This window comes from the organism of the source record quoted next, unplaced genomic scaffold (assembly GCF_019419815.1).
Source record: "Pyrus x bretschneideri cultivar Hongxiangsu unplaced genomic scaffold, Pyrus_bretschneideri_v1 Contig6, whole genome shotgun sequence".
In the NCBI taxonomy this organism is placed as follows: Eukaryota; Viridiplantae; Streptophyta; class Magnoliopsida; order Rosales; family Rosaceae; genus Pyrus; species Pyrus x bretschneideri.
In genome coordinates, this window is record NW_025999798.1 from 1,715,544 (window position 1) to 1,742,500 (window position 26,957).

Sequence of the window (26,957 nt, forward strand, 5' to 3'; positions counted from 1 at the left end):
TATTGTCAAAGCAACAGCGTTCACATTGGTAGACCAAACTCCGATCACTGATGAGCTCCGACGCTTCCGACTCGTCCGGCGGAGGTAGTGCTTCGACGGCCGACAAGGACAAGCGGAAGGAGAAGGAGAAGGCCCGAGCCAGCACCTCCCTGATGCTCTGGCACGCCCACAACAACGACGGCGTCGCCGTCCGCAAGCTCCTCGAGGAGGATAGCTCTCTCGTCCACGCCCACGACTACGACAACCGCACTCCGCTCCACGCCGCCTCGCTCCACGGCTGGATCGACGTCGCCAACTGCCTTATTGAGTATGGCGCCGATGTCAATGCCCAAGATCGCTGGAAGAACACCGTACTCATTCCCAATCTTCTGTTAGGTGTTTAATTACTTTAATAAGTAATTAAACGCAATGCCTTTTGTGTGTAATTACGATTATATGTGTTGATCGGGTCTTAATTATATTACTCTTGATGGCAGCCTCTGGCTGATGCAGAAGGAGCTAAGAAGCAGACGATGATTGAGCTACTGAAATCGAACGGTGGCTTGTCTTATGTAAGTCCAAATTCCATAGCCATAATTTATTTCATGGAGTGAAGTTCTTTCGATTTTGTCTGGTTTGATTGCCTCTGATGCTCTTGCTTCGAGTGTTTCTGGTGCTGCAGGGCCACAACGGGAGCCATTTCGAACCGAAGCCCGTGCCACCCCCTCTTCCCAGCAAGCGTGATTGGGAGATTGAACCGTCCGAGCTCGACTTCACCAACTCACTTACCATTGGGAAGGTCTGAATTTCTTATCATTTACGAGTTTTAGTGGCCAACTTGCAATGAAATCTTGTTGCTTTGCACTGCACTGCTATGAATTTCTGGTTTAGTTTTCGGTTTTGCTTCGCACTGCTATGTAAATCTTGTTGCTTGGATTTTCACATCTGTGGTTTTTAAGATTTTCCGTTGTTTTAATTAGTTCATAATGTTACATCGAGTCGTTATGCTGTATATTTAGCCCCAACCCACTATAATCTGTAGTTACTGCTCAATATTCGCAGGCTTCAAATAGTAGGTTCCTTTGAGCTAAGATTTCCCCCAAGGTTGAACTCTATTTTCGCGAATGTAGTTACTTGCTCTTTTATGCCGATGATCTTTAGGATTTATCTTTTGTTTTTCAAGTTGAAGTAGTTGTGGTCTGCTCATGGTTTTGTTGCCACCACGCTAGATCTTTCTGTATTTCTATAATCTTTTGCATTCCGCAAGATAGGCCTCACCTTGGAGGGTGTTGCTTTCAGGGATCGTTTGGTGAGATTTTAAAAGCGCATTGGCGTGGAACCCAAGTAGCTGTCAAGCGAATTCGTTCATCTCTTTCTGGTGATAGAATGGTGATGTAAGTTCCATCTAAATTTTTATTTGCGAGAGAAAAAAATATTTGCAACTTAGTTGCTGTGGAACAATTTATGCATATATCAAGTTTTTCAGGAGCCTGGGAGGTGACCTTAATGCTATGCTTAATATTGAAATCACAATCAGCATATTTTCTTTACCCACAGTTCCGTTATATTAAAAGGTTGTAGATTTCTGACTTGCTCATTGCTTTCCTGATACAGCCAAGACTTCCGGCATGAGGTTGATTTGCTAGTGAAGTTTCATCACCCTAATATAGTCCAATTTCTTGGAGCTGTCACTGAGAAGAAGCCCCTTATGTTAATAACGGAGTATTTAAGAGGGGTATACTTCTCCATATTTGAATTATGTTTGGAATTTTTATTCTCTCCGCAGGATTCTTGACAGTGGTTTTTAAGATGTGTCGTGCAAAGACGCTGCTTCTTACTTAATGTGTTGTGTTATGGTTTAGGGTGATCTTCATCAGTACCTCAAGGAAAAGGGTGCACTTACTCCTACAACAGCAATTAACTTTGCTTTGGATATTGCCAGGTACTTCAATAAAACTTCAATCAACTTATTGCCTTAGTTTAAGCAACCCTTTTGGAGGTGAAAGAGGTTTCTAATGTTCCTAAATTTCAACATGGCCAGAGGCATGGCGTATCTTCACAACGAGCCAAATGTTATAGTTCACCGAGACCTAAAACCAAGGTAAGTTGATTTTATATGCTAGAATGTCTTTAACTAATACAATGCCCTAGATGATGCATCTGCACAGGATGAAAGAAACTCTGGATTTGTACAATTTTATGAGTTTCCATTTCTATTTCTTTAGTCTGTTTCCATCACCGGGAAAATGTGCCTTGCTCGCAATGTTTCCTATTTGTGCTTCTGAATTTTGTTTGTTTATTTCAGGAATGTTCTCTTAGTCAATTCCAGTGCCGACCATTTAAAAATCGCAGATTTTGGATTAAGCAAGCTCGTCAAGGTTCAGGATTCTCACGATGTATACAAAATGACTGGCGAAACTGGAACTTGTGAGTGTCTTCTGAAATGTTTAACATTGAGTCGAAGCTACTACTGAATAAAATTAATTATTGTCATAAAACTTGTTCTTTGTGTTTTGCATCGGAACAAACAAAAGACCGCTATATGGCTCCCGAAGTTTTTAAGCACCAGAGATATGATAGGAAGGTTGACGTGTTCTCTTTCGCAATGATACTGTACGAGGTAATGTTGGTTTCAGCTAGATATCAAATTCAGATTCACCCTTGAAGGAAAAGATGTCAAATTGTTCAATTTCAGTCCTGATTTATAACACTCTGAACGGATGCAGATGCTTGAAGGGAAACAACCACTTTCGGATTACGAGGCTTATGAAGCAGCCAAATATGTGGCGGAAGGACAAAGGCCTTCGTTTCATGGAAAAGGGCACACCCCTGAACTGAAAGAGTAAGTCAGTTCTGTAATTTTTCCGTCAACCAAAATGTTCCCTTCATTCGTGCTCTTCCACTTGCATCGCTAATAAATTCAAAAGGCTTTTTGGTCAAAATGGTCTCGAAATTGTTATAACTCTTCACTTTGGTCCTTGAAATTTAAAATCCATATTTATTTACCATCAATCATTTTGGTCATTTTCTGAAAAATCTTAATTAGATTGGAAAAACCACTCTGAAAAATCTTAATTAGATTGGAAAAACCACCAGTTCAAGGAGAAGGGTTGATTTGACAAAAATATCCTCAATTAATGGAGATTTCTTGCGAAATGACCAAAATGATTGACGATGGACAAATCTCAGTGACCAGTTCTATCGATTTTAAATCTCACATACCAAAATGAGGTGTTTTGCCAATCTGAATGACCATTTTAGCTAAAAAGCCAATCCAAAACCATGTCCATATGTTCAACAGGAGTGAGTGGCGTTCGGTTGCTTATTTCTTTCCATCGATTGTTTTACAGGTTAATAGAGCAGTGTTGGTCTGCTGACGTGAACCAAAGGCCTTCCTTCTTGGAGATTATCAAAAGGCTTGAGAAGGTAAAGGAAAAAGTTGTACATGCAGAACATCACTGGCACATATTTAATGCATAAATGTGAAAGCTTGCGCGAGTATTCGTTGCGACTAGCGTTCTACCATTCTGTTTCAGATTCAATAGAAAATTCTCATGTTGTAAACTATTTTACAAAATAAGCAGTAAACGACGGGACTATAGAACTCCTATCCCGAAACATTTTATATAACCTTCTTCTTCTCGAAAAATGTCTTCAGGTGCCACACTTGCAAACCCGCGACTGATAAGCAAACAATAAGCGAAAGAAGGCTCAGCCAGGCCATTTTCGAGTTTGTCGCTCTGTTAAGATCCTGCATCTCCCCTTCCCTGAAACAGCATTGAGCAGACAACATATAAATGAACAAACGATTGACATCTGTTCCAAACGAAAATACTCATCGAACAAAGAACAGTTGCTTACCTTTCGCGGAGATAGAACATCTCCTCGTGAATGGAAGTAACCGTATCAAACAACTTTCTAAGCTCCAATTCCATGACCTGGTACATAAGAAGATAGACAAAACATTTGTCTCAATATATTCACAACTGAAAACATTTGCATTACCCTAACCAATATAAGAACCTTCGGCGAAGAAAATGTAGCCTGCGTGAATTCTTCCGATACATCTATCAATGTTACATTGTCGGATCTTGCGTGCACACAAGACTCCACACTATCGATGGCCTCGACAGATGACAAGAAAACATTTCTTATCCAAGAAATACATACGAATATTGGTGTTGATTCGTAATTCGCAAGTTATCAAGCATTTGCGTAAGGCATGGATCAATTGGAATTGTTTCGAAGCTCCCTAGTTATCAACATCCAACGAAACCAAATCTACGAGCACTAAGATAGTTTTGCTATAAATAATTTGCTACAAGAATTCAGTTTTAGTTAGAAATTAAACAAAATTACTACAAAGTTAACGGTATTGAAGCTGAATTTCATAGCAATATCGTAATAAAAAACAAGCTAAATTTAGCTGAAAATATAAAGGGTAGGAAAATACTTACGTCAACGGTGCTTTTCTTGGCGACATTGGACCAGTCTTTGGCGGCGACGCCGGTTTTCCAATCGAATTCGATGGTCAACGTCGTCTCGGGCTTGAAAACCGGCGCCCAGAAGCACGCCATGTAATCTCCCGCCTCCGCCGCCACAAACGCAAACTGCCCCGATTCCACCAGCTCCGAAAAGTGATAGCTATTTCCGTAGTGCGACGTCACCTATACATATATATACAAATACAATTAAATCCAATAATTATATCGATGAATAAATAAAAAGACTTCAAATTCAACTTTTGGGTAGAAAAATTTGGAGAAATTAAGCGTACCCGGACGGTCAATTTGTGAGAATTGGGCATGGGCTGGCCTTCGTTGGGGTTGACGACGCTGTATTTTCCGACGGTCATGGCGCTGGATTTTATATCTTCCACGATGCATTTCGTGTGACCCGATTGCAGCTCGAACCGCAGACATTCGGATGTAGACAATAAAAACCCTGCGATCACGGTAGCAAGTAGAAGACGCAATCCGACCATTGCTGTGACTGAGTGACGACTCGGGTGGGAAAAAAAACCGCTGCGACTCGGATGACTCGGAGAGAAATCGAGAGGAAAGGGGTTTTTTCTTCGTTCTCTTCGGAAGTGAGTCGGACTCGGAAAATCTGGAATTTTGGTTTGGGTTGATTTTAACAGCTTGGGCTCCTTAGGCCTGCTTAGATTTAGGCCAGGCGATGTCAGCTTTTTAGACACGTGTTTGTTCGTCATTCATTGAAGCACGTAATTGAAAAGGTTGCTTGTGTTGGACGGAAAAGGTTCATCTCCAAATTCCTTTCTTCTAAACCATCAAGTTCGGAGATTCGGACTGTTGAAATTTGATCAAACGCTACAAACATAGGTCCATTGTAAAAATTATAATAACTTTAGCCGTTAGATTAAATTTAATGATCCCGATCTTCGAACTTGGTGGATTAGAAAGAAAGAAGGATTCCTTTCCGTGTTGGACTAGGACAATACTACTGTTTTTCTTGGGTCGTAATAAATTTTTTGGGCCGATTTGGAATTTGAACAAACTCAAATTTAGGCCCAACTTCAACCTAAAACTGACATGGGCTGCAAGTGGAGGCCCAAAACGTACAAACAAAGCTTTAGCAATTAGTATGCAGGCTGATTCTCTCGTAGAACCGATCAATTTAGCATTAGCCGGCGACGAGAAGGACTTTCATGCAACAAGATAATTGTAGACAGCGATGGAGTCAGTATAGAGTTATTAGTTGTCTTTATTATGCACATTAAATGCTTGATAAAATGTCTCACTTAGAGTCTTTGGAGTCTTCAACATTACTTTACAGTTTTTCGTAGCCATCCTTGACAAGAATCTACGTATCATTGTAATTGTTGACATATGTTTGTATAGCCTTTGACAAATTTTACAAGAACCGACATGTTCCTATCAGGTGCTTGACGAAATAGTCCAATAAAAATTATTAGGTTGAAATCATGACCCTCTTATTTGAAAATTCTAATTTCATTACTGATTATAAAAATATTTCAAAACTCATCATGCACTGTCATATAAAAAGTTAAAACTTATAACACAATAGCATCTCCTTTGTAAGCATCCCTATACCATATATTCCCCAAATCATCATAAGCATCCTCAACCATTTTTACATTTTTGGCCTTCACTTACGTTCCGCGCACATAAATATAATTGCTGTTGCTTGACACTGCTTTTTGCCCGCTTGCCGACATCACTCTTTCGAAAACTTATGAGGCAAGCAGACCCTTTTTTTTTTCTTTTTTTTTTTTTTTTTTTTTTTGGGTAATGAGGCAAAACGACTTTACTTGAAAGAAAGGGAATTGAATTCCTGAAAAAAATAGCCAAAAATTGGAAACCTAAAACCAGCTGATTTATCAATGGTTCATATTTGTTATCAAGGGTTGCATGTGTTTTGTGCGTACACGTACTATATATACAATTCCATGCAACACAAGTAATTTTAGCGTTTATTACTCGAAATACTAAAGTGTCACAACACTTTTCTATCTATAATAAAGGACAGATTTGTCACACCATTCTTTTTATATACGTTATTGTGAAACTCACTTCGTAATATGTTTTAATGATTTGGATTGTCTATGATTTAGGTATATTTCAAAGATCATTTATACCAAAAAGTACCTAAATTTGAAATCATACGACCGTTAGATTAAGAGTTTAGTGTTTCTTTGTAGAAACGTATTGATCCATTTTCTTCACTACAAATGAATGTCTTAATGGTATCTGAAACCATGTGACGGTTGGATTAAGAATTTGGTGTTCTTTGTAAAATCATATTCGTCCATTTTCTTCACTAAAGAGGAATGTTTTTATGATTTTGGATTTGTCTAATTTTTTTGCAAAGATAATCTATGAATGTTGTACGATTTAGATCATTAAAATACATTCTGAAGTGTGCCCCAAAAAAAAAAAAATGTCAAAAGTTATATAAAAATAAAGGAGAAATTAGGTTCACATCCTTCCTTTTGTTACTCCTTTGATTAAAACCTTATTCATTTTCATTTTTTGATTAAGGTCATAGATATTAATAGCATCATTAATTATTTCAACAATTAAATATTTTTTATTTCAAAATATATTCATTTAATGTTTAAAATGTTACAATTAGTATATTTATATTTATGGTTAAAATTTTTATCATATATTTTTAGTTTTAGTTTGTACCCATTTTTAATTTGCAACCCTTTTTTAATTTGTACCAATTTTGTTTTCAGTTTTAATTTGTACCCATATATTAATTTCTTTTTGTGCCCATATTTTATAAAGTTTTTTTTTTGTATTTGTACCCATATATTTTTATTTATTTGTAACCTTTTTTAATTTTGCTAAATGTTGTCACATCCCGGCCCGGGGCGGAACCACTTCCCGGGCCCGACTCCACCACCGTAGCACGATATTGTCCGCTTTGGGCTTACCATTCCCTCACGGTTTTGTTTTTGGGAACTCACGAGCAACTTCCCAGTGGGTCACCCATCATGGGATTGCTCTAGCCCCCTTCTCGCTTAACTTCGGAGTTCCTACGGAACCCGAAGCCAGTGAGCTCCCAAAAGGCCTCGTGCTAGGTAAGGATGAGAATATACATTTAAGGATCACTCCCCTGGGCGATGTGGGATGTCACAATCCACCCCCCTTAGGGGCCCGACGTCCTCGTCGGCACATTTCCGGCCAGGGATTGGCTCTGATACCAATTTGTCACATCCCGGCCCGGGGCGGAACCACTTCCCGGGCCCGACTCCACCACCGTAGCACGATATTGTCCGCTTTGGGCTTACCATTCCCTCACGGTTTTGTTTTTGGGAACTCACGAGCAACTTCCCAGTGGGTCACCCATCATGGGATTGCTCTAGCCCCCTTCTCGCTTAACTTCGGAGTTCCTACGGAACCCGAAGCCAGTGAGCTCCCAAAAGGCCTCGTGCTAGGTAAGGATGAGAATATACATTTAAGGATCACTCCCCTGGGCGATGTGGGATGTCACAAATGTACCCATGCTAATTATATGTACCATTCATGTAATTTTTTTCAAAATTTTAATCTTAAAATGTACTCATTCTTAAATATACCAATTTGTTATATGTAAAATGTACCCTTATATATATATATATATAATCTATTCAATTTTTTTCGAATCCATTTTTAAACTTATATGGGTACATTCTTTTTTCTTTCATTTGAGATTATATCCATGTTAAGTTTAATCGAAGAAATTTACTAATTTTATTAAGCCTAATATCTTTTTCTTTTTTTTTTCTTTTTTTTTTTGTGATTTTGAAGAATGTACCCATGTTTTGATACAATAATTTTGTTATTAATTTTGATGAATGTACCAATGTTTATATATATATATATATATATATATAGACACACACACACACACACACAATAGTATATTTATATTTTAATATTTTTAATCCCACAAATTATGGTTTTTTATTTAAAATCTCATTAATATAAACAACTATAAATTTTAATTTTTAATTTAAAAAATATAGTAACGTATATATAAATAAATTATCACATTAATTTCAAGGACTTGGATCAAAAATTGAAAATCAACAAGGTTTCAGTCAAAGAATATTCATAGTTAGGGACCACATCCAAAGTCTTCGTAAAAAAATATGATGTTACGGATCCATCTCCTATAATATACATCAATGATTTGAATATTGCGTAAACTATCATACATGAATGATCCATAAAAATTAATACATACATATACTCTTTTTAATAAAATCCAAAGAGATTTCAATTTCGAATTTTGTTACCATCCTTTAGAAACACTACAAAGTAAAATGTTTGATGGACTGGTTACAAGTTGAACAATAAAAAAATAAAATAAAAAATTGGAAAGCAAAAGTAAATATGAACTCCCTAAGCAAAGAAAAATGGTCCATAAAACGCAACAAAAATCATATCCTCGGAGGCTTCGTTGATCGGCAAAGGGATCTTAGTATCTTAGAACATCTTGGTTTTGAAGAATCCTAGACTCCTATACCTTGAATTCATCAATTTAAAAATTAAAATGAATACAATTATTCTGTTTTATTTCTTAATTAGTTGGAAGTTGACTTTATGTATCGAAAAAGACATGCATGCATTTTAAACTCCACCATTTCATACATTAGCTTTGGAATTTTTTTTATTTTTTTATGATAATTTGGACTTCATACTATATAACATATAGCATAGTTGGTACATGGTTTGGCTTCATCCTAAAAGAAACGCTAAGGACGTTCTTTTAAAAGTAGGATTTTTTATAGATTTTTTGTCAACTCATGTTTTTAATACAATTTTTTTTTTTTTATAATGGATACAGAAATTGACGTTATAATGTGAAGTGATGGAAAATTCATGAAAAATCTCATTTTTTTTAGAGAGTTCCCTTAGTATTCTCTTCATCCTATATGTTACATAGGAAATATTTTGTGTGCGTGGTGTTATTCACAGTCAGTTTTACCTTTCACATACTTAATGTAATTTCTAGCATTTGATCTTGTTCAATTCCGATAACCGAAAATTAAAAAGAGTGTGAAGAAGTAAAAAACAAAAAGTATGCGGATAGCACCGCTATAATAATATATAATTTGTATCTTATTTCTAAATTTAGAAGAACGAGAATCAGCTAATAAAAGGTGGATCTTGGTTTTCTACTTGCAGTGCAAATTAACTGACTACTTTTATAAGCCTAACAAAAAAATATTGACAGCACTTATCAGACGAGTAAAACTGTAAAAAGCAAAAAACTGGTGTGAATATTTGCAACTTATATAAGCATAGAACGAGAGCAGAATCTAACCACCCAAAAATTCCTTGATTTTCTTCTTCATTCCTTTTATTTTTAATTAAAAAAAAAAAAAAGTTCATAGCACGTCGCTGAGAAATCACAAGATTTTCCCGGAAAAAGGAGGAAGCAAGGGGAAAATCGAAAATTGCCTTGCGGTTGCATTGGGTCGTTGAGATTTTTAATTGGGTTATGCATTTAACTCGTGAAATTTCAACCTCCAGCCTCTCCGCGCCGATTCTTCACACAAAGTTTTGAACTTTTTCCCGTTTCAAAATCTGGGCTTTGAGGGCTCCCAAGTGTGTCTGATTCGGCAATGCTGGATTGAAATTGGGGATCTCGTGAGCTGAATTTGAATTAGGGGGTTTTGGGAATTTCGGAAACGATCGATGAAGCGGCGATGTGGTGTGTGAAAGAGGAATGGAGGTTAGATCTGAGGGCGGTTTACAGGTGCGGTGCGAGAAGATTCCAGCGCCGGTGATTGGGCGGACGCGGTTGCAGGTGTGGTTCATTCGGGTGTGTTCGAGCTTGTTCCTGTGGACGTGTTTGGTTCAGTTAGTGGCGGTTGGGGAGCTATGGCATCCGCATTTGCTCTCGAATATAACCCATCGGATATCCGAAATCACGCAGGTTCCACTTCCGGCGGTCCCATCGCCGCCGCCTCTTCTCCCCGCCAGTGAGTTTTTAGATTAAAACGAAAGCTTTTTCTTTTACTGTAAGTTGTTGGATGGTGCAGATAATTTTGCTGGTGTTACTTGTATTGAGCATGAATGTGATTGTTGGAGTTGGTAATTTGAGATTAGTGCTCTACTTCAATTAAGTTGTGTAAATGTTACCGGCTTTTGTTATGATTATCTTATGCATGAATTTGGACTTTAGTTCATGAACTCAGAGTTTAGGCCATGAAAATTGATATTCGATTGAGGGATACAAACCGATTTGGCAGCTTTGGCGGGTTTGTTTGTTTACAAGTGTGGATCATTTGAGGTTAAGAGAAGGGAGTTGGTTGTTTTTAGTTGTTGGTGGAGAATTTAAGGTATACGTGCTCATATAGCCATATAGGTTGTTGTCTAATTTTTCCCGGCTCACTGCAGACTCGGAACCTTTTATGGGGTGAGTGTGGCTGTTAGAATGACTCATCAAAGAATGCCGACAAGAACTATAGTTTTGGAACTCTTTTTATAGTGAATTTGAAATCTGCTTTTGTGAGAAGTTCGTTATTTCAAGGTTTTGATGAAATTGTTAAATAGGTTGTGTGATTCTAAGTATTACACTGCGATTTTTTTTAATGTTATCTTGAAATATTATAATAATGAGGATATATGAATATGAACTCGGTAATACAATATGGATATGTATGCCTAATGACCTGAGTTTTGCAGGAAATTATACAAGTAACGGTTTTCTTAGAGTTTCCTGCAATGGGGGCTTGAATCAAATGCGTGCTGCGGTTTGTGCTGTTTTCTTCTTTACCTTTCTTTATTACTTTATCCTATGTCTAGCTATTGACTGAAGCTTCTGCATTTCAGATTTGTGACATGGTCACTGTTGCCCGGCTTTTAAATCTTACGTTGGTTGTTCCAGAGCTCGATAAGACATCTTTCTGGGCTGATCCTAGGTAACAGTCCTTGGTCTGAATGAAACTGTGACTTAAAAAACTGATTCGCTTCAGCTTATTAATTTCAACTATTGGTATTTCTATTGCAGTAATTTTGAGGATATCTTTGATCTAAGACATTTCATTGATTCACTGCGAGATGAAGTCCAAATTGTCAGACGACTTCCAAAAATGTTTAGTAGAAAATATGGACATAAACCGCTCGAGATGCCTCCTATTAGTTGGTCAAATGAAAAATACTATCTTGAACAGGTTTGTGTACTCTCTTCCCAGTTTATTTTGGCCAACAAAGTATCTGACTTTTGTATGAAGTTAACAACTTTCTATAGAATCTTCGTCTTTTAACTACTAAATTGGTGATACCTTGTTTTGTTAACTATTTGTCATCCTTTGGATAACATGCACTCACTTGTGCATAACGTAGAGATGCAACTAAAACATATTCCAAATTGTTGTGTGATAAAACTGATTTAATGTTTTCGTTTATTGGGTTTCATTGAGTTTATCTATTCTCTCTGCTTCCTGATTGAATGCATTTGATTCCGTATGCAGAAGTTTCAATTTTTCAGTAATCATCCTGATTCAGTGCCTTGAATCCATTATGCAGATATTGCCGCTTGTTAGCAAGCATAAAGTGTTGCACTTTAACAGAACAGATGCACGTTTGGCAAACAATTGGATACCTCTTGATCTTCAGAAACTTAGGTGTCGTGTTAATTTCCAAGCACTGAAATTCACTCCCGAGATTGAGGCTTTAGGGTACAAATTGGTTCATATACTTAAAGAAAGGGGACCTTTTGTAGCTTTGCATCTAAGGTACGAAATGGACATGTTGGCTTTCTCGGGTTGTACTCATGGCTGCACTGAAGAAGAAGCTAACGAGCTCAAACAATTGAGGTTTGTCGTGTTCAAAACTTGACTATTAGTTTTGTGGAATGTTCATTTGAAATTCAGCCAACAAACAACCTTCATCAGTATTACTTATTATAGTTTGCTTGATAAAGGAGACATGCTTTAAGCATTATTGTTCCCATAAAAATATATTGAGCTTTCCTTACATGCAATATATATTGGTGTATGTTTCATTCAGATATGCATATCCTTGGTGGAGAGAGAAAGAGATAATGTCTGAAGAGAAGAGATCTCAAGGTTTGTGTCCTCTAACACCCGAGGAGAGTGCATTAATATTGCAAGCCTTGGGGTTTAGTAAGGACACACAAATCTATATAGCAGCTGGTGAGATTTATGGTAGTGAAAGGAGACTTGGTCCGCTACGAGCTGCATTTCCACGGATTGTGAGTTGGTCTTCTAAATTATGTATCATGTCTTTTTACTATTGTGCGTTTGGGACTTCTGATATTAGTTGTTGCACTGAATGGTTGTTTAAACACTTGGGTCTTTTTGCTTGTCTGTTTTAGGTTAAGAAGGAAACACTTCTTGCTCCGGAGGAGTTGTGGCAGTTTCAGAATCATTCATCTCAAATGGCAGCTCTGGATTTTATAGTTTCGGTTGCTAGTAGTACTTTTGTTCCTACATATGATGGGAATATGGCGAAACTTGTTGAAGGTCACCGAAGGTATGCAAATATTCACAAGTCGGTGCAGGGTTGTGTACTATAAATACACACTTCCTAATTATATTTCATGCAGGTACCTTGGGTTTAAAAAAAGCATCTTGCTCGACAGGAAAAGACTTGTAGAATTATTGGACTTGCATCTGAATGGGACACATTCGTGGAATCAGTTTTCGGACGCTGTACGTTCCGTTCATGAGAAAAGAATGGGACAACCAACTCGACGCAGAGTCATTGCAGACAGGCCAAAGGAGGAAGATTATTTCTACGCAAATCCTCATGAGTGCCTCTGCGAGGAAACGAATTGTGACGACTTTAGCCCTGGAAACTCAAGCGAAATCGGATGACTGCAAGCGACCAAATCTGGAATCAACCTTCCACAGAATTGTCTTAAAGAGGGGTCAACAAATCCGTGTGGCTGTTCATATTAGGGAAGCATGTACACACACATGAGAGTTTTGTAGGAAGCGGCATAAAAAGGATTCAAGTTCCCAATTCGGGCGTCTAAAGATGTATTCATTCGTTTTTAATCTTTCAATTTGTCCATATGTTTCTTTCGTTTTCTCATGTATTTCACAAATTGACACGAATTCAGCGGTGTTCGGTTCTATATGAATTATAATTAACAGGAATATAGATGGAAACGTTTGTCCATTGATGAAACTACTGCTAATTTATGACTTCTCTCTCAGTGACATGAATTTTCCCTACTTGGGTTCCCAGAAGACTGTCTTCAAGCTCCCCACAGAGGCCGAGATCCTTGAGCCGCCTTTCCTGGTAGTATTCCGGTTGAGGTAGCTCTGATTCTGTGTCCTTGAAAATCCCATCAATATGCTGCAGCACCTTCTTCTCCCCTTGCCTTATTCCAACAGCAATCTCAAGCCTCGGATCCAGTTTTGATTCTTTCAACTTATGAACTTATCATCCTGCAATGAAAGATTTGTAATTCAGTTGTTACAGATATATTAAAGCATGCAGATATATCAAAGAAGGCAGAATACCTCTTCGATGGTGGTGGGATAGCCGGAAAGAGCGGATTTGCAGGCATCTTGAACTACTCTGCATATGAGCTCTTCATTGGCAGGGCTCACCGGCAGTTGAAGGTGGTCCCAGATATCGTTCCTGAATATAGATTCCAAGAGGAAGGCGTCGGTCCCTCCAAGAGCTACCAGCCGCAGATATGGAATCAATGCAGGTGGAAGCGAGCTCTCCAAAAATATGTCGAAGTATGCAGTTTCACCCAAACCATTTTTCTCAGCAATGTCCAGCTTGTCCTCATAAAATGGGTCTGGTTCGGAAATTTCCAGCGTTAAGGTAAATCCACTGCGATTAGTGTTGGAATCTATGATTCCGTAGTCCAAAGCAAACTCAGCATTGCTCTTGTTTATATCGTATTGGGAAAACTTCACCTGCACGCCCGCCTTGACAGCAGCGGGGCTCCGTAGCGAAAACAGATAATCCCAAGAGAAAAGACCTGCTGCTCCTTTGACCTCATATGCATGTTCTTCTGTGGTTATGCTGGAACTGTGGTTGATCTAACAAAAGAATGCGTTACTTGATATCCAAGGAAACGAGCAAGAATCATAATATTCGAAGGTCGAGCTGTTTGCATTGGGAATTCAAGAACTTACAAAGTCTGCAAGAGGGATCAAAACAAGATTCTGACCGCGGAGGCGGGAGAATGCCCTCGATCTGAGTATTCCGAACGCCCAGAAGAAGTCGTCCATTGTGATGGGAGAAGGAAAAGGCTGCTTGTTAGGGAGGATGGTTTCTTGTTCCAGTTTTAGAAACTCAGTCCGCACGTACTCCTTAACACTCATTGTTGTGCTCGAAAGTTGGGTTCCTGCAAATCTCAGTTCAATCAATATCCGACCAAAGATTCAAAAAGTTGCAACAATCAACATGTTTGATAAAACTTACTGTCATTTTACTTTTAGAAAGCACTTTTAAAGTGCTTTTCCCACCAGGAAGCACTTCCGGGTGTGATTTTCTAACATACTAATTGCATGTGTTTTTCTACCTAAAAACACTGCCAAATATTATTAGAAGCGCTTTTGTTTTCTTGAAATTACATTTAGAATATTTATAGCTAAAAGCACTGCCAGACACGCCGAAATGAATGAATTGCAGTTATACTGAGTGGCTAACCTTGAAGCTCATCAAGCCCCTCTTCTGACCTGAACTGAAACCCATCAAAGACAAATTCTTTATCAACCCCCACAATCGAATCCGCAAACTCATTAAAAACCCGAAATTTCCATCAAACAAAATTACAACAACACCCAAAACCCACCAGGACACAGTCGAGTTGGTCGACTCGGGAAGGATGTCAAGGTAAGTCCGCCACTTGGAGTCGTCTCTGCTTTTCTCTCTCATCAGAAACAGAGCAACCGACACCCACTGCTTCAACCCACTGCAGACACTTCCGACCTCGGAGGCCGAGACGGTCTCTGGGTTTATCCAGAGCCTCTTGGGTACCTCCAAAACGACCTCGTTTTTGGAAATGTCACGGTGGGCGACGAGCCCCATGCCTTCGGGGACCAAAGCAGGCTTTGCGGCAAGGTACTTGCTGGAGACCACGCCTTCGTCCCGGAGCCACTGCCAGAAGGTTTGAACCGGAGGAGGGAGCGACGGGTCGCATTGCATGCAGTGGGGAGGAAAGAGCGGTCACCGCAAGGCGGACGGGATTCCTGAGATGGGTTGGAGTTTTTTGTTAGTGAAAGCTTTGTTCTTGGGGTGGGGAAGAGGAAAGTGGAGGATAAAGAAGATAGAGTGAAGAGAGTGTCCATTGTTTCTCTCTCTAACACACACTCTCTCTCTCTCTCTCTCTAGATATTTGCAGTGTGGATTTTATAGATTGTGCATGCGGATAGGATATTTGGATGCGCCACCAACTGTTAATCCAATGCTAACGGTTTAACGTATGACCGAAGAAAAATTACAAATGTGACATTTTGCCACTTCAAGAATGAAAAAAGACAAAAATTAGAATTTTAGGTAATTAATTTCTGTACGCATTTTTTTCTCTAATGATTTTAAATTGAATAAATTAATAAAGAAATAAAGAATACAAAGAAAAGGTGTGTGCGTAGGGAGAAAAAAATGTGTTTGATAATTTATGATTAAATTGTCTAAATAAAACGCTTCATCGTAGTTATGTTCAGTGGCGAAGTCAAGAATTTTCCTGAGGAGGGGGGGAGGGGCTGAATTTTAGAAGGTAAAAGCTTCCAAAAAGTATCGATAACCACATCATTTTAGATAGTAAATAATATTAATGTCGTTCATAATTTGTCAATATAAACAAGTTATAATGTCGTTCATATTTTGTGGTACTTTCCCTAATAACTTGGCATCATCCCTATGGAACTTAGAAAATCCTCATCCAAATATGAATATGAATGCATTTAGCCAATTTTAGATGTGCCCTACCAGGTGATCCGTTTGTGAATGATTGTGGCCGTGTTAGCTACGGTGTGGTGTTGGTCATGCGAGTTGGTGGGGGCAATGTGTTGGTGTTTAGGGGAAACTTTCTAATAGAGGTAGAGTTCGCCAATGCATGCGAGTTTCATCTATATTAAAGAGATGGTACAAATGATGGTTCAAGTAGATGGAAAGAATATCATTTTTATTAAATGTGGTATTCTGATAAAAAGTTAACATGTATACTTTTTTAGTGGAATGTATGTCAACGATATGAGTACTAATTAATATATTCATTTGATTAACATTCTCAAAATTATGGTTCTTAACTGAATTATATACCATCATTAAATTCATAAAGTAGCTTAGAGATGATCTAACAAAAAGACACAATAATCAACTTGACAAAGTTAAAACAACTAAAAAAATGAAATCGAGGGATGATCGCAGCACCAAAATGCCCTCATTTTAAATAAAAATATTAAATGAAATAAAAAGAAGAACTTAAAAGAGCCCAAAAATTGGGCCGAACTAGTTTCATGTGGGCTGTAGATATAACTAAGTCAAAAGCCTATACCCGAAACGGCACCGTTCCATTAAAGCCAATAAACGTAACGGCACCGTTCCTCTTAAGGCCAATAAACGTAACGGCACCGTTCCTATTAAAGCCAATAAACTGAAATTTCTTCTTCCTCGCAAGAAGATGTCTGAAAATTTCATTGTTTCAGTGTAGGTTCAGAGGAATCAGACTTCCAGATTGGCGGCTTATCGCTCTTAGAATCGAGTTTCGATGACCGGAGGTGCAACCACACCTCTTTGCATCTCTGTGGCTCGCCACTGCGTGCACAGCGTCTGTGCAACTACAGCCAAAAACAAGGCTTCATTTTCTGCGAGAGGAGGGGCGGGTACTCGCTCTTGGGCTTCATTTCTAGCGAGGGGAGGGGCGGCCGCCCCTCCTTGACCCTCTGTAGCTTCGTCCCTGCTCATGTTGGGTCTAGACCCAAATTTACATGTGTTTTGGCACTTGATCCTTCAAATTTCATTTTATTTTGTAGTTGTCAAATTGAAACATGGCCTATTCAGATTATTTTCCCATAGATAAATAAAATAAAAATCTCTGAATTTGATCGTAAATTAGGAACTATATCCAAAATGGTTTAAGATGAAAATGGGTTTAGCAAGAAGGGGATAACCACTTTAGGAAATGGGTTTGTGGGTTGTGGGTGGGTAATCACTAAGAAATGGGCTCTACATTGTTTCAATACTCGGACAACTTCTTCTACCATCCATTTTTCTTCACACGCTCTTATAAATGCTTTGCTTCTAGTAGATTTTGGTCAATCCACACAGCAAAAAGAATTTGAGTGGTTTTATCATGTACGCCCAAGTTTCGTTTTTAGACACTTTTGATTTTTTCACACCTAATTTTCTCTCACGCATATTTTTGGATAACTAAAATAATTTGTTGTTTATTTTGAACAAACGATATTATATATATATTAAGATGGTTGAGGAGTAAGTTAAGCCTCATTATTGCTAAGATTTTTTACTTACAAGTGAAAATGAATACTACTATATTATAAATTTATAGTATTATGTGACATCCAAAATAATTTATTAAAATACACTTCTTTTCCTTTTTTATAAATTTAATTTTCTCCAGACACCCATTCTGCCATTTGACTTTCCACCACCAGCGCCACATCCTCGACTCGGCCTTCAACGACTCATCAGGAGCCTCAGGAATCTCATTAGCAACCACAAAAATTAATAGAAAAAAAAATACATAAATAAAAATTCCAAAAATATGCAGATAACTAATTACCCATGTTTCTTATTTCTCACGTATTCAAGTTTCAAAACATCAACCTTCTTCTAAACAATTTATCTTTCAGTTCTTTCGTCTTGTAGGCTGAATTGTGTGTGGTGCTAAGTAGCGGAGTCAGCATGAGATAATTAATTGCTCATAATTATCATACATCGTATGGTCAAAAATCATTGTAAATTTTTTTTATTTAAAATTGAATATAAACAGTACCTGATGAAAACTGACCGCATGATGTACGATGAACAGATTTAAATTCATCAGAAATATATTTAATTAATTAATCACTAGCCTTCATGAACGCGCTCACGTGTGTGTAGAATGCATTTTTAAATGTATTTATATGCGTAAATTGACAAAAGGAAAATCAAATATTTGAAATAAATGAATACTCTTAGATTATGCTAGAAGAAACCCCTCACAAATCAATTAAAGCAGTTGAATTCATAAATCAATTAAAGCAGTTGATTTCCCTTTTCTTTTTCTTTTTTTTTTTTCCTTCTTCTTCTTCTTCGTCTTCTTCTTTTTTCTTCTTCTTCTTCCTTCGGATTGGGTTGGGGTTGTTTTTTTTTTTTTTTTCTTCTTCTTACTCCTCCTCTTTCTTTCTGGGTTGCAGGAGGTTGGGTTTGTGGTGGGGGGACGAATTGGGTTTGGTTTGGGTTTTTTTTTTTTTTTCCTCTTCTTCTTCTTCTTCCTCCTTCTTTCTGGGGTTGCAGGAAGATGGGGAAGAGAGAGAGGAGGGAGGGACAAAAGGGAGGTTTATTTTTTATTTTTTTTTATGTACGTTTTTTTATTATTTTAATATTTAAATAGTATTAAATGATTTTTTTTGTTTTTAATAAAAAATGGGTCCCGGATCAAGCCACGTCAGCATTTAACTGAGAAATACACGGCCAAGCTAACGGAAGGTATAACATTGACACAAATTCTAAAGATGAGGTAGGACATTGTCAATTTTAAAAGATAAGGTATGAAAGTGTCGTGACACTAATAATTGAGGTAGTTTTTTGTACTTTACCCTAAGATTTTTTATGTACTATTTCTTGGGTACTTTGACTATGTAGCGGTCATGGTTAAATACGATTCACCTGTACGACTTTCTTGCTAAGAAGATTATTCAACTTATGATTAAATTAAATCATCAACTATTATATTTGCCTTAAGCCAAAGTAGTAGGGTTACGATTATAATATGGACAGTTGGGTCTTGCATTGCTCACCAAGAAATTGGTTTGTTGAAAACATGAAAGTGAAAGACGAGAAGAGGCAAAACAAGATGTCGTCATGTAATTAGTTTGTAATACTGTCATTTTGGTATTTAGTTGCATGTAAATAATATAAGTTGGAAAAAATGAGAACCGTATATCCTTGGTAATAATATAAGTTGGAAAAAATGGTGTACCACTTGGTTAGGACTCGAGGGCATCCCATCACTGAAATATCATGGGAGTACCTCATCTTCAATAAGTTGCAATTAACGTAGTCACATGGTTTTAGCATACAAACTTACTATAATAACTGTTCATTTTCTTTAAAACCGACTTTTTAGAAATTATTTTTGCAAAAAATAGATAATTTTATATCAAGTAATATTTACATAATGAATCGTTCATTTATTTAATGTTATGAATAGAACTAAAAGATCTTCTACTTGATTGAATATTCGCAAAATACAATCTTATGATGATTAATAAATGAATACTTTCAATTAGGCCTTAGTAAAACTACGTTAATCACATATAAATAAGGTAAATACAAGTATTGAGTATTAATTAGTATTAATTAATTCTGTCCAAGAACGAGCTTTAGAGAGTGGAAACTAATTAAGAAAAAGGTAAAAAGCTCTTTGTACGAAAATAAGTAGTTCGTCAACTGCTCGTCAACTGCGACTGCTTCCGATACGAGTACTGGAGAAAAAAAGCGAAACATACGTTGTTTTGGGGCCCATTTGTCCTATACTTTCTATTTTTTAGCACAGAGCTCGTCTCCTCTTCTCATCAATCATATCAAGCCTGCCCAAATGGACTCAGAAGCTTCTCGCGTGCGCTTGACTCACTCAGAGCTCACACACACACACACACACACACACACACATATATATAGGTATGTATGTAGAAAGGTCGTTAAGCATCAATCTGAATCCCATCTGTTTTAGACGGTTAAAACCGAAAACTGGAAACTAAATTTAAACTTGATTTCCAGAAATGAAGTTCGGGAAGGAATTTTCTGCACAAATTTAAACTAAATTCACACGGGGCTCTTATAAATGCTTTGCTTCTAGTAGATTTTGGTCAATGCACACAGCAAAAAGAATTTGAGTGGTTTTATGTACACCCAAGTTTCGTTTTTAGACAATTTTGATTTTTTCACACCTAATTTTCTCTTACGAATTTGAGTGGCTCTTATAAATGCTTTGCCTCTTATAAATGCTTTGCTTCTAGTAGATTTTGGTCAATGCACATGGCAAAAAGAATTTGAATGGTTTTATGTACATCCAAGTTTCGTTTTTAGACAATTTTGATTTTTTCACACCTAATTTTCTCTTACGAATTTGAGTGGCTCTTATAAATGCTTTGCTTCTAGTAGATTTTGGTCAATGCACACAGCAAAACAAACGATATTATTTACACTAAGATAGTGGGATAGTAGGTTAAGCCTCACTATTGCTAGCAATAATGTGGTTCAAATTCGTCTTTGGTGAAAATCGAACCTAAGACCTCTCACTTACAAATGAAGAAGAATGCCACTAGACCAAAGTACAAAGTAGCACCAAAAATAATTTGTTAAACTTCCCAAAATACACTTCTTTTACTTTTTATAAATTTATTTTTCTCTAGACACCCATTCTGCCATTTGACTTTCCACCACCAACATCACATCCTCGACTCCGCCTTCAACGACAGAGCCTCAGGAATCTCATTAGCAGCCACCAAAATTAATAGAAAAAAAAATTACATAAATAAAAATTCCAAAGTTAGGCAGATAACTTCATCATCAGAGCATAAATTTTACAAATATTTGGTAGACAAACTTCTTGATGAATTTGATCTCCTTTCCTCTAAGACTATCTCCTCGCCCGTGTGCTGAGTCGGTTCAAGCATGAATTATAAGACCCCATTCGAAGGAACTGGCTCATTGTCCAGAGGATACGCACCTAAATTATAACTCTTTAATAATGCAAAATTATATTAACTTATTACTTGGTTGTGGCCCTTTGTGTTGTGTGGGATTTCTCACATGTTCAAGTTTCAAAATATCAACCTTTTTCTAAACACTGTATCTTTCTGTTATTTTGTTTCGTAGGCTGAATTGTGTGTGGTATTAAGTGGCGGAGTCAGCACAAGGTAATAGATTGTTCATAATTCCAACAACTTAAAAAATTTATGCATATTTGGTTTATTGTATTTGATCGTATAAACGGTTAGGACTACAACCTCTTCTTCTTGTTTGTTCTTCTGTTTCTTTACCGTCCATGTTTTTTCTTTTTTCCTGTGTGTGGCTCTATTGTGCGCACCAAATACCCAACGAAATACCTTGACAAACCTCTACGTAACATAGTAGTTGGTGACATATATTTACATGAGCGGAGTTAGTCTTTTCTGTCGTTCCATAAGTGATATTCTTAAAATGTGATCAGAACAGTTTTGACAAAAGAAAACGTTTTCATACGATGCCATGCAACCAATCCGGTTTGAGTAGTCAATTGATTATCGTGGCAGGCAGGTCCATGCTACTATTTTTTTCAGGTGCTATGTGAAAAATGAAAGAGTGAGGAACCTCGCCGGATCCTTTTGGTGAGGATTTCGAGAATCCTCAAATTATATTCGTTTATTGTACATCGTGCAGTCAGAAGTTATTGTAATTTTTTTTATTTAAAATTGAATATAAACAGTATCTGACGAAAACTTGCTGCACGATTTACAATAAACAGATTGAAATGCATCATGAATATATTTAATTAATTAATCATTTTTTATGTACTTTTTCTTGGGTACTTTCACTTTGTAGCGGTCGTGGTTGAATACGATCCACCGTACGACTTTCTTGCTAAGAAGATTATCAACTTGTGATTAAATCAAAGAGAACTTTAACGAAAAGTTTCCATTATTGTTTATTTTAACAAAAAAAATCATATTTTTAAACTAAAAAGTCAATCCTGGTACTATTTAATTTACCTTTTATTTTGTCCTTATCGTTAAAATTCAAAGTTTTGAAGTCATTTTAATTAGTTTTCCTTAAATCAAATCATCAACTATTATATTTGCCTTGAGCAGTATGGTTACGATTATAATATGGACAATTGGGTCTGGCGTTGCTCACCAAGAAATTGGTCTGTTGAAAACTTGAAAGTGAAAGAAGAAAAGAGGCAAAACAAGATGTCGTCATGTAATTAGTTTGTAATACTGTCATTTTGACATTTAGTTGCATGTAATTTCTTTCAATCTGGCTAATGAGAACCGTATATCCTTAGTAATAATGTAAGTTGCAAAAAATGGTGTACCACTTGGTCAGCACTCGTGGACATACCTCATCTTCAATAAGTTGTTTCTGATGTGGTTTTAGCGAACAAACTTACTATAATAACTGTTTATTTTCTTAAAAACCGACTATTTAGAATTTATTTTTGCAAAAAAAAATTAAATTATACATAATTCATGCATAAAATAAATAGATAGTTTTGATACCAAGTAATAATTGTATGATGAGTCGTCACTTTATTTAATGTTATGAATAGAACCAAAAGATCTTCTACTTGATAGAATCTTTGCAAAATACAATCTTATGATGATTAATAAATGAATACTTTCAATTAGGCCATAGTAAAACTACGTTAATCACATATAAATAAGGTAATACAAGTATTGAGTATTAATTAGTATTAATTAATTCTGGCCAAAAACGAGCTTTAGAGGGTGGAAACTACTTAGAAATTATAGAAAAAGAAAAAGGTCAAAAGCTCTTTGTACGAAAACAGAAAATTCCGACACTCTCATGGAAAAGTTGGTCGTCAACTGCGACTGCTTCCCCTACGAGTACTGGAGCAATGCGACATATACGTTGTTTTGGGCCCCATTTGTCCTTTACATTCTATTTTTTTAGCACAGAGCTCACTCTCCTCTTCTCATCAATCATGTCATGCCTGCCCAGATGGACTCAGAAGTCTCCCACGTGCGTTTGACTCACTCAGATTTTTAAAGCTACTTTCCATATATTATTATTATTATTATTTATTTATGTGTGTGTGTGTGGGTGTATGTATATATGCATGTAGAAAGATAGTTAAGAATCAATCTGAATCCTATCTGTTTTAGACGGAACCGAAAACTAAATTTAAACTTGATTTCCAGAAATGAAGTTCGGGAAGGAATTTTCTGCACAAATGGTGCCGGAATGGAAAGACGCATACATGGACTACGACTATCTAAAATCCCTCTTAAAAGAAATTCAAGTCTGCAAGCAAAGAAACAACCCCGACCCACCGGCCGCCGCCACGCCCCGCAGCTACGGCCTAAAGCGGAGGCTCACGTTGTACAGAGCCTTCAGCGGTCTGACAAAAAGTAGGCACACCCAGCAGCCCGCCAGCCCGTCTTCCGCCTCCGACATTGAGAGCCAGGCCATTCTTGTCAACTCCGTCAACGAAAACGGCAATGAGAGCTACCAGACGATGTTTCTGATGGCGGCGGAGGAAGGCGGAGTTCAGGAGCTGGAGTACTTCAAGAGGCTTGACGACGAGTTCAATAAAGTGGACAAGTTTTATAGGTCGAAGGTTGACGAGGTGATGAAGGAAGCTGCGGTTCTTAACAAGCAAATGGACGCTTTGATTGCGTTTCGGATCAAAGTGGAGAACCCTCAGAGAATGTTTGATTGGTCAGGGGAGATGACTCGCCTTGCTTCCGATGTTGCCACGTCTACAGCTGCATTGGCTGCCGCCACCCCACGCAGTGCCAGAGCAAGCAGTAAGCACACTCATAAGCACTTCTGCTAGAAGTGCTTAAAAACATGTTAGAAATTTTATCGAAAATTGGAAGCAGTAATTGCTAATATTGTGTTTACGTCTAAAATTGCGTCGTTTTAACATTGTGATTTGCGAGCAGGGCGCGTACTGGCTATGGATGCGATTGAAGAGAGCGGATCAAACAGTTCGGGTGACGAAGAAAAAGAAGACAAAAAGAGTGGAGACGTTGAGATGAAAGTGAAGAAGTCGGAGAGCGGGAGAGGCACTAGGCCTGCGCCACTAGATATACTGGACCAAGTGACAATGAATCACATGGCTGAGACACCGCGTTCCACCATCAAAGGCTTCCTCAACGTGGCTCCACACACGGAGCTCAAGTTCAGCAGGGCTAATCTCAGCAAAGTTGAACAACAGCTCAGGGGCGCTTTCATTGAATTTTACCAGAAGCTTCGGCTTCTGAAGAGCTACGGGTAAAAGATATAACGACTTTGGGGCACCTAATTTGGTTGGTTTTCCTTCTGTTTTCTTGACTGTGAAGCTAACTTTGTTATCCGCGAATGAAACAGATTTTTGAATACGTTGGCTTTCTCAAAGATCATGAAGAAATACGATAAGGTGGCTTCGAGAGATGCATCAAAATCTTACATGAACATGGTGGATAACTCATACCTTGGTAGCTCCGACGAGGTGAGGATTCTTCGTGCGTGACGCTAAAGAGAGGAAAGATTACGAGTTTCTGTTCATAGTTTTAATTTCTTCATGTCATTTGCCACTACCGCAGATTACAAAGCTTATGGAAAGGGTTGAAACTACGTTCATCAAGCATTTCTCGAACTCCAATCGCCGAAAAGGAATGGCGGTCTTGAGGCCAAAACCGAGGGTAGAAAGACATCGGATAACATTCGCTATGGGTAAGGTCTCTAGCTTAATCAGTATAGTAAACTTTCTTTCACTGAACAAGGACAATTTCGGCATCAATTTCTTTCGTCTGAATATGTTTACTCAAAAACCTTCAGGTTGCTTTGCTGGCTGCACAGCTACCCTCATATTAGCCCTTGTTTTGATCATTCGTGCTCGAAATATTATGGATAATCCGGAGAGAAGTAAATACATGGAAAACATGTTTCCTCTATACAGGTGACTAACCCTATGCTTTTCTATTCATTCTAAGTTTCCGAAAAAAGGGATAATACTGAATTTTTCGTGACATGTTATTCTTCGTTGCAGCTTGTTCGGATTCATAGTTCTCCACATGCTTATGTATGCCGGAAATATATACTTTTGGCGGCGGTTCAGAGTCAATTACTCTTTCATATTCGGTTTCAAGCAAGGAACCGAGTTGGGATACAGAGAGGTCCTCCTTCTGAGTTCTGGTCTGGCAATGCTAGCACTAGCCTCTGTGCTCGCAAATCTTGACATGGAGATGGACCCGAAAACCAAAGATTACAAAGCGCTAACCGAGCTTCTCCCACTCTTCTTGCTCCTGGTAAGATCATATTATTAGTTGAACTATTTAATTTCAGCTGCATTGGCTCATCAAACATCTAGAGATTATACGCTGAAACTAAATTCTTCTTATGCAGCTTGTGATTGTGATATTATTATGCCCCTTCAACATCATATATCGCTCGAGTCGCTACTTCTTCCTGGTTTGTGTGTTCCACTGCATCTGTGCTCCTCTCTATAAGGTAAAATTCCACAGCAGACACCTTGATTATTCGAGTTAAAAACTGTAAAATGTAACTCGGTTGGACGTTCTAATAGAAGTTTCGATTCCTTTACAGGTCACACTCCCGGATTTCTTCTTGGCAGATCAGTTAACTAGCCAGGTGCAAGCCTTTAGAAGTCTGCCATTCTACATTTGCTATTATGGCGGGGGAGACTACAAAGTCAGAAAAACAACTTGCAGATCAGATGACGTCTTCAAAATTGTTACTTTCATCGTGGCGTGCGTTCCATATTGGTCCCGCCTCCTTCAGTGCATCCGCCGTTTGGTTGAAGAGAAAGATCCAATGCAAGGTTACAATGGACTGAAATATTTCTTCACCATCGTAGCTGTCAGCATGAGAATAGCCTACACTCATAACAACGACGTGAACTGGAAAATTCTTGCTGGGATTTTCTCAATTGTTGCAGCTATCTATGGAACATACTGGGATCTTGTCGTGGACTGGGGACTTCTGCAACGCCGCTCCAAGAATCGATGGTTGAGAGACAAACTCTTGGTCCCTTACAAAAGCGTATACTTCGTAGCCATGGTGAGTGCTCTTGATTAGTGGTTCAGATTCACAGTATGACAGTATAAGTTTTACTGGCGATTTATACAATGATTAAAACATTGCAGGTGTTGAATGTGATGCTGAGATTTGCCTGGCTGCAGACAGTTTTGAATTTCAATGTCTCCTTCATGCATACACAGACAATGATCTCGGTTGTGGCGAGCTTGGAGATAATTCGTCGAGGGATATGGAGCTTTTTCCGGTTGGAGAACGAGCATCTCAACAATGTCGGAAAGTACAGAGCATTCAAGTCAGTGCCACTGCCCTTCAACTATGATGAAGACGAAGGCAAAGATGAGTAGGCAAAGCAAATCGCAAACATCTCAAATTGTCTACAGGCTGCTGAAACTTTTCTTCTTTTTCCTCCCCCTTTCCATTCATTTATTGCTGCAGCTGAATGCAGAGTTGCATCTGTAGTTCTTTATTTTTTCTTTTATTTTTTGGGAAATTTGTAAACGGAATTTGTTACATTTTACGTAATGCAATCGCCTTGAACAAATTATACTCCTACGACTAATGAGC

General features: G+C 37.9%; 5 protein-coding genes across 5 annotated transcripts; 3 read left to right on the forward strand and 2 right to left on the reverse strand.

Moving 5' to 3' along the window:
* Positions 1-35: 35 nt before the first annotated feature.
* On the forward strand, positions 36-3,609 carry LOC103947202 (integrin-linked protein kinase 1). Its single transcript, XM_009358061.3, has 11 exons — positions 36-350; positions 477-551; positions 662-778; positions 1,279-1,373; positions 1,594-1,714; positions 1,842-1,921; positions 2,021-2,080; positions 2,285-2,406; positions 2,514-2,599; positions 2,706-2,821; positions 3,330-3,609. Exons 1-11 carry the CDS (start codon positions 51-53, stop codon positions 3,457-3,459), a joined length of 1,302 nt encoding a protein of 433 aa, XP_009356336.2. The 5' UTR covers positions 36-50; the 3' UTR covers positions 3,460-3,609.
* Positions 3,435-5,102, reverse strand: LOC103947203 (transmembrane emp24 domain-containing protein p24delta9). The gene is made up of 4 exons (XM_009358062.3): positions 4,757-5,102; positions 4,437-4,646; positions 3,841-3,917; positions 3,435-3,746 (listed from the first exon to the last, which is right to left on the reverse strand). The coding sequence occupies exons 1-4, from the start codon at positions 4,961-4,963 to the stop codon at positions 3,602-3,604; spliced, it is 639 nt and encodes a 212-aa protein (XP_009356337.2). The 5' UTR covers positions 4,964-5,102; the 3' UTR covers positions 3,435-3,601.
* A 5,008-nt stretch (positions 5,103-10,110) lies between these two features.
* On the forward strand, positions 10,111-13,610 carry LOC103947200 (rhamnogalacturonan I rhamnosyltransferase 1). The gene is made up of 8 exons (XM_009358059.2): positions 10,111-10,441; positions 11,148-11,215; positions 11,295-11,383; positions 11,473-11,635; positions 11,991-12,280; positions 12,474-12,678; positions 12,802-12,959; positions 13,033-13,610. The coding sequence occupies exons 1-8, from the start codon at positions 10,186-10,188 to the stop codon at positions 13,301-13,303; spliced, it is 1,500 nt and encodes a 499-aa protein (XP_009356334.2). The 5' UTR covers positions 10,111-10,185; the 3' UTR covers positions 13,304-13,610.
* Positions 13,561-15,752, reverse strand: LOC103947201 (ribulose-1,5 bisphosphate carboxylase/oxygenase large subunit N-methyltransferase, chloroplastic). The gene is given in 7 exon segments (XM_009358060.3): positions 13,561-13,882; positions 13,958-14,491; positions 14,588-14,799; positions 15,105-15,133; positions 15,250-15,599; positions 15,601-15,666; positions 15,668-15,752. Coding segments are annotated over 7 exon segments (1,290 nt in total). The 5' UTR covers positions 15,746-15,752; the 3' UTR covers positions 13,561-13,861.
* Positions 15,753-23,469: 7,717 nt separating this feature from the next.
* LOC103947199 (phosphate transporter PHO1 homolog 3-like) lies at positions 23,470-26,934 on the forward strand. Its single transcript, XM_048571495.1, has 9 exons — positions 23,470-24,157; positions 24,296-24,626; positions 24,723-24,843; positions 24,938-25,067; positions 25,173-25,293; positions 25,384-25,642; positions 25,740-25,844; positions 25,941-26,414; positions 26,501-26,934. The coding sequence occupies exons 1-9, from the start codon at positions 23,551-23,553 to the stop codon at positions 26,735-26,737; spliced, it is 2,385 nt and encodes a 794-aa protein (XP_048427452.1). The 5' UTR covers positions 23,470-23,550; the 3' UTR covers positions 26,738-26,934.
* Positions 26,935-26,957: the final 23 nt, after the last annotated feature.

What these genes read in the sequence shown, in the direction of transcription:
- LOC103947202 (XM_009358061.3), top strand. Translation starts at nt 51, where the DNA reads ATGAGCTCCGACGCTTCCGACTCGTCCGGCGGAGGTAGTGCTTCGACG. An exon ending in TCTGGTGATAGAATGGTGAT is followed by an intron (nt 1,374 to 1,593) that starts GTAAGTTCCATC and finishes TTCCTGATACAG; the next exon opens with CCAAGACTTCCGGCATGAGG. An exon ending in TCGCAATGATACTGTACGAG is followed by an intron (nt 2,600 to 2,705) that starts GTAATGTTGGTT and finishes GAACGGATGCAG; the next exon opens with ATGCTTGAAGGGAAACAACC.
- LOC103947200 (XM_009358059.2), top strand. Translation starts at nt 10,186, where the DNA reads ATGGAGGTTAGATCTGAGGGCGGTTTACAGGTGCGGTGCGAGAAGATT. An exon ending in AAAAATACTATCTTGAACAG is followed by an intron (nt 11,636 to 11,990) that starts GTTTGTGTACTC and finishes TCCATTATGCAG; the next exon opens with ATATTGCCGCTTGTTAGCAA. An exon ending in CTTGTTGAAGGTCACCGAAG is followed by an intron (nt 12,960 to 13,032) that starts GTATGCAAATAT and finishes TATTTCATGCAG; the next exon opens with GTACCTTGGGTTTAAAAAAA.
- LOC103947203 (XM_009358062.3), bottom strand. Translation starts at nt 4,963, where the DNA reads ATGGTCGGATTGCGTCTTCTACTTGCTACCGTGATCGCAGGGTTTTTA. An exon ending in CCAAGAAAAGCACCGTTGAC is followed by an intron (nt 3,918 to 4,436) that starts GTAAGTATTTTC and finishes CTTATGTACCAG; the next exon opens with GTCATGGAATTGGAGCTTAG. An exon ending in ATGTTCTATCTCCGCGAAAG is followed by an intron (nt 3,747 to 3,840) that starts GTAAGCAACTGT and finishes ATGCTGTTTCAG; the next exon opens with GGAAGGGGAGATGCAGGATC.
- LOC103947199 (XM_048571495.1), top strand. Translation starts at nt 23,551, where the DNA reads ATGAAGTTCGGGAAGGAATTTTCTGCACAAATGGTGCCGGAATGGAAA. An exon ending in TCGGATAACATTCGCTATGG is followed by an intron (nt 25,068 to 25,172) that starts GTAAGGTCTCTA and finishes AAAAACCTTCAG; the next exon opens with GTTGCTTTGCTGGCTGCACA. An exon ending in AACATGTTTCCTCTATACAG is followed by an intron (nt 25,294 to 25,383) that starts GTGACTAACCCT and finishes TCTTCGTTGCAG; the next exon opens with CTTGTTCGGATTCATAGTTC.